The sequence below is a fragment of the Cystoisospora suis genome (assembly GCF_002600585.1).
Source record: "Cystoisospora suis strain Wien I chromosome Unknown contig_1582, whole genome shotgun sequence".
Classification (NCBI taxonomy): domain Eukaryota; phylum Apicomplexa; class Conoidasida; order Eucoccidiorida; family Sarcocystidae; genus Cystoisospora; species Cystoisospora suis.
In genome coordinates this window covers 38,015-41,733 of record NW_027154382.1, presented here as the reverse complement: position 1 = coordinate 41,733, position 3,719 = coordinate 38,015, and the positions used below count along the sequence as shown (strand labels likewise).

General features: G+C 49.6%; 1 protein-coding gene across 1 annotated transcript; it reads left to right on the top strand.

Annotated features, from left to right (window-relative positions):
* Nucleotides 1–8: 8 nt before the first annotated feature.
* Nucleotides 9–3,032, top strand: CSUI_003510 (uncharacterized protein). The gene has a single exon (XM_068063707.1). It carries the CDS (start codon nt 1,341–1,343, stop codon nt 1,635–1,637), a length of 297 nt encoding a protein of 98 aa, XP_067924314.1. The 5' UTR covers nt 9–1,340; the 3' UTR covers nt 1,638–3,032.
* Nucleotides 3,033–3,719: the final 687 nt, after the last annotated feature.

Genomic DNA, 3,719 nt, shown 5'->3' with positions numbered 1-3,719 from the left:
AGAAGAAGTGGAAGAAGAAGAAGAAGGACGCACTAAGGATGAAGATGAGCCTTCGGCATGACAACCTCTCCGACAAGAGGAAGAAGGAGAAGAAGAAGAATCGGATACTTCAGTGGTATCAGGAAAAAAGGCAGAAGAAGAAGTTGACCGATGGGGAGACAAACAAGAACGAGAGACCGAAGAAGAAGAAGGGTTATCGACAAGAGAAGAGGATGAAGGAGTTTGAGTGCTACATATCAGGTAATCGACATCTACATTGATCAGTTCATCTAAATCATCCAAAGCCTCACTTGTTCTTCTTCTACAGCCATAGCCTCCACCTTTAAGAAGAACATGCGATGACTTCGTATTGTCAGGGCATGTAGAAGAAGACAAGAAGAACGAGCGAGACGAAGGCGAAGAAGAGGAAGAAGAAGAGCAACACGATACAGCGGAAGACTTCCTTTCTTCCTCTATGACTCCTACTTCGACTTCCTCGTCTGCTTTCTCAGTTTTTCTATCTTCTTCATCTTCTTCTTCTTCATCCTCGTCTCCACTGAAGAAAAGAAGATTTTCTTCTCGTGAAATCTCCGCTCTTTGATCTTTCCCTGCAGTCTGTTGTTCTCTGTTGCTTGCAGTCTGTGATCCTCTGGTGGCCACACTACTAGCTAGATGTGAAGACGAACAATGTAGACACGACGATGTGTCGTGTCTAGGGGAAGGAGAACTAGCTAGATGTGGAGATTCTAGACAAGATGGTGAACTCCGAGAAGAAGAAGAAGATGAAGAGGACAGAGAGGACAAGAGAGATGGTTCCGAGGAGGATACTTTAACTGAAGATGCAGGGGGTGCGGAATGAGACGAAGAGATAGGAAAGATGGGGGATGAAAGATCTCGAGAAGAGCTGTTTTCTGTCGGGATACAAACACCCCTTGACGACATGAGACAGGCCGAATGTTGAGACGAGCGGGATAGAGAGAGAGGTTGATCAGACGATAAAGATAAACCCTTTATGACACCATTCACATTCTTATCTTCACCCGGAGAAGAACTTGCCTTTTCTGTCACTTCTGTTTCTTCAGAGCGACGGTGTACATCGACTAGGACGGGTGTACATCCACCACATGAAGAACTTGAGAGAGAAGGTCCCGTGTGTGAAAGTGCGGGTAGAGAAGGGACACATGAGCGTGGAGAGGAGGAGGCGGAGCACGTGAGGACCTTAGGTACATCAACAGGCGACGATACATGGGATGGTGTAAGTGTGTAGACTTGATGTTTACAAGGGCCATTAATGCTAAGACTTGAAGAAAAGACAGTTTTCTCTTTGTTCTCACCGTTCTTATTCACTCTAGAAAAACTGCATGCATGATGATTTAGAATATGTCGTCCCTCCTTTTGGTGTTCTTCGTGAATATGTTTGTCTTGAAGAGGAGGCGTCTTATACGTCCTTGGCATCTCCCAGGTCTTCTCTTCTCTTCCTTTGTTATCAGTCCCTTGGAGATCCGCGGCAGATTCAGCCACTGTGGAGTTCCGCCCCCCATTCTCTAGACATTTCATATTCTCTTGTTTTTCTTTCTCTATTCCAAATGTCTCTTCCTGTGTGTCTCCTTCATCACTGGTCTGTGATAAAAAAATACTTCTGTCGAAGTGCTTCATAATAGCCTGCTCTTCTTCTTTGTCGGCTCCTCTCTGCTCATCCCAACTAGTCTTCTGTCTCGTCTCTTCTCTCTCCTCTTCCTCTCTTTCAGCTTCCCTCCCTAGCCGTTCTTCTCCCTGTTCTCTCTCAGGACAGCAAAAAATCTTCCGTGGGGAACTCGAGACGTCGCGTGTCCGAATATAAGGCGAACGATGCCATGGGGCTGTAGGCGGCAAGCCCCAGGCGCAGTTCTGCTGTGAAGCAGAAGGGATATCTTCAAATATCTGCTTAGGAGTCTCTCTAGGAGCTCTACATTTCAAGGTAGAATAGGGTGTACGATGAGGTTCGTGGCTCGCGTTCAAAAGATTCCCCGTGACAACGGGAAATCGATCCGACTGGGCTCGCCGAGACATGCAAGGCCCAGGTGTCTCCTCCGAGGCTGCATTTTTCTCAGACAATGTTACAGCCGAAGAAGTCCCACCAGCCGGTCCTTGTATCCGGCCACCATTCTGAGAGATAAATCTGATGTCTTCTTCTTCCGAGATATTCCTTCCGGCCAAAGAAACGCATCCCGGACCCACAAGGACGTTATCCCGTACGTACACTCCACCTGACTGTGGCCCTTTCCTTGAACAAGTGGAGAGACCTCCAGTCTGGATGTAAGATGGCTCATTGCCATCGCCATCTTCCTTTGTCGTCCACTGAGAATCTCCCGGATCAATGGCGATTTGACTTTCCTGTTGCTGAGTTGATGAGGGAGAACTGCGTATACACTGGCTGAAGAGAGGACGCGGGCGCAGGAGACATACCTCATCATCGAATATGATAACAGGCTCATCTTCTGGCACTAGGGGAGGACACGAAGAAGAGCACGTCGGCGACGGACAAGAAGCGGATGAGACCCAAAAGCCCCCTCCTTGTGTGCAAGTGGCCTCTTGGCTCCACAGCATGATGATGAGGAGAAAGAAGCCCGGAAGGGACAGCGCTCCTTCATCACGGGAGGTTTCTCCTACGAGCAAGCGAAGTAAAACTATAAAGAAAGATTTCCGCTGCTCTGTACATGGCCTTTACACTGCCTGAATAAGGCTGAACTCATGCCGCCCGCGAGGGACCTCAACATCCCGTCTCCCCAACAGACACTTTGCAGTAACAAGTAGGTGAGTATACGTGCGTCCTCGCGAGAAAAACTTGGCCGGATAGTGAGGCTGTTAGCGCTTCAGATAACCAACAGCATGAACAGAAAAAGGAGCGAATACTTACATGCTGCCATGTGTGGTGAAAATCTGGAGAAAAAACTCGAGAAGACACACAAGTTGGCCGTTGGCTCTTTCCGCGGACAGGGAAAGGAAGCCGTTAGAGAATCTACGGAAGAAAAGAAGATAGGCGCAAAGCTTTCAAAAAGTAACAAGGTGCCAAGTCAAAATGAAATGGAAACGATTGCGATCAAACTGAAATCAGGTCAACTTGAAGATGAACTGGCACCCAGGGAGAAGGTGACAACCGCCATTGCATGCATGCACAGCCCTCAGACGTCAAGTAGTTGGCGGCTATCAGATGTGCGCCTATTCAGAAGTGCTGATTGTCGGCTGTTCGGTTGTGTGGTCTCCCCTATTCTGTGAATCTCTGCAGCTCGTACGTCCTGGGCCGTCGGCACTGTATGGACAGGCGTAGCGCTTTATGCATTAGGTACACCCCTGCCTTCTATATCGTAGTGTTTTGCTCAAACTAGGGAGGACGCGTGAACAGGGCAGCTCTATTCCCGCCGACGCTGCGGCTCTGCCGGACCGTTGAGCGCCACCCTAAACCCCCTCCGCACGCTCGTGAACATCACTGCCCACTAGCGTGTACAGCTCAGCTCTCCCCCCATCAGAATTAAGCAACTGCTAGCACTGTTTCCATAGCAACTGCAACCTGACTAGCAGAATAACTGATTCCCCCCCGGTTGCTTGCCTGCGCACGGCGTCTCTCTCGCCGTCGCACAAGGTCCGCTCCCGGAGGAAGCAGCGTACTGTCCCCGCTGCTTAGCAGGTCCAGCGCCTTCCCGGTACCATAGCGTCTCTCCCGGCAGCAGGCGTGCAGAACCACTACACGCTACAGAGCTCTT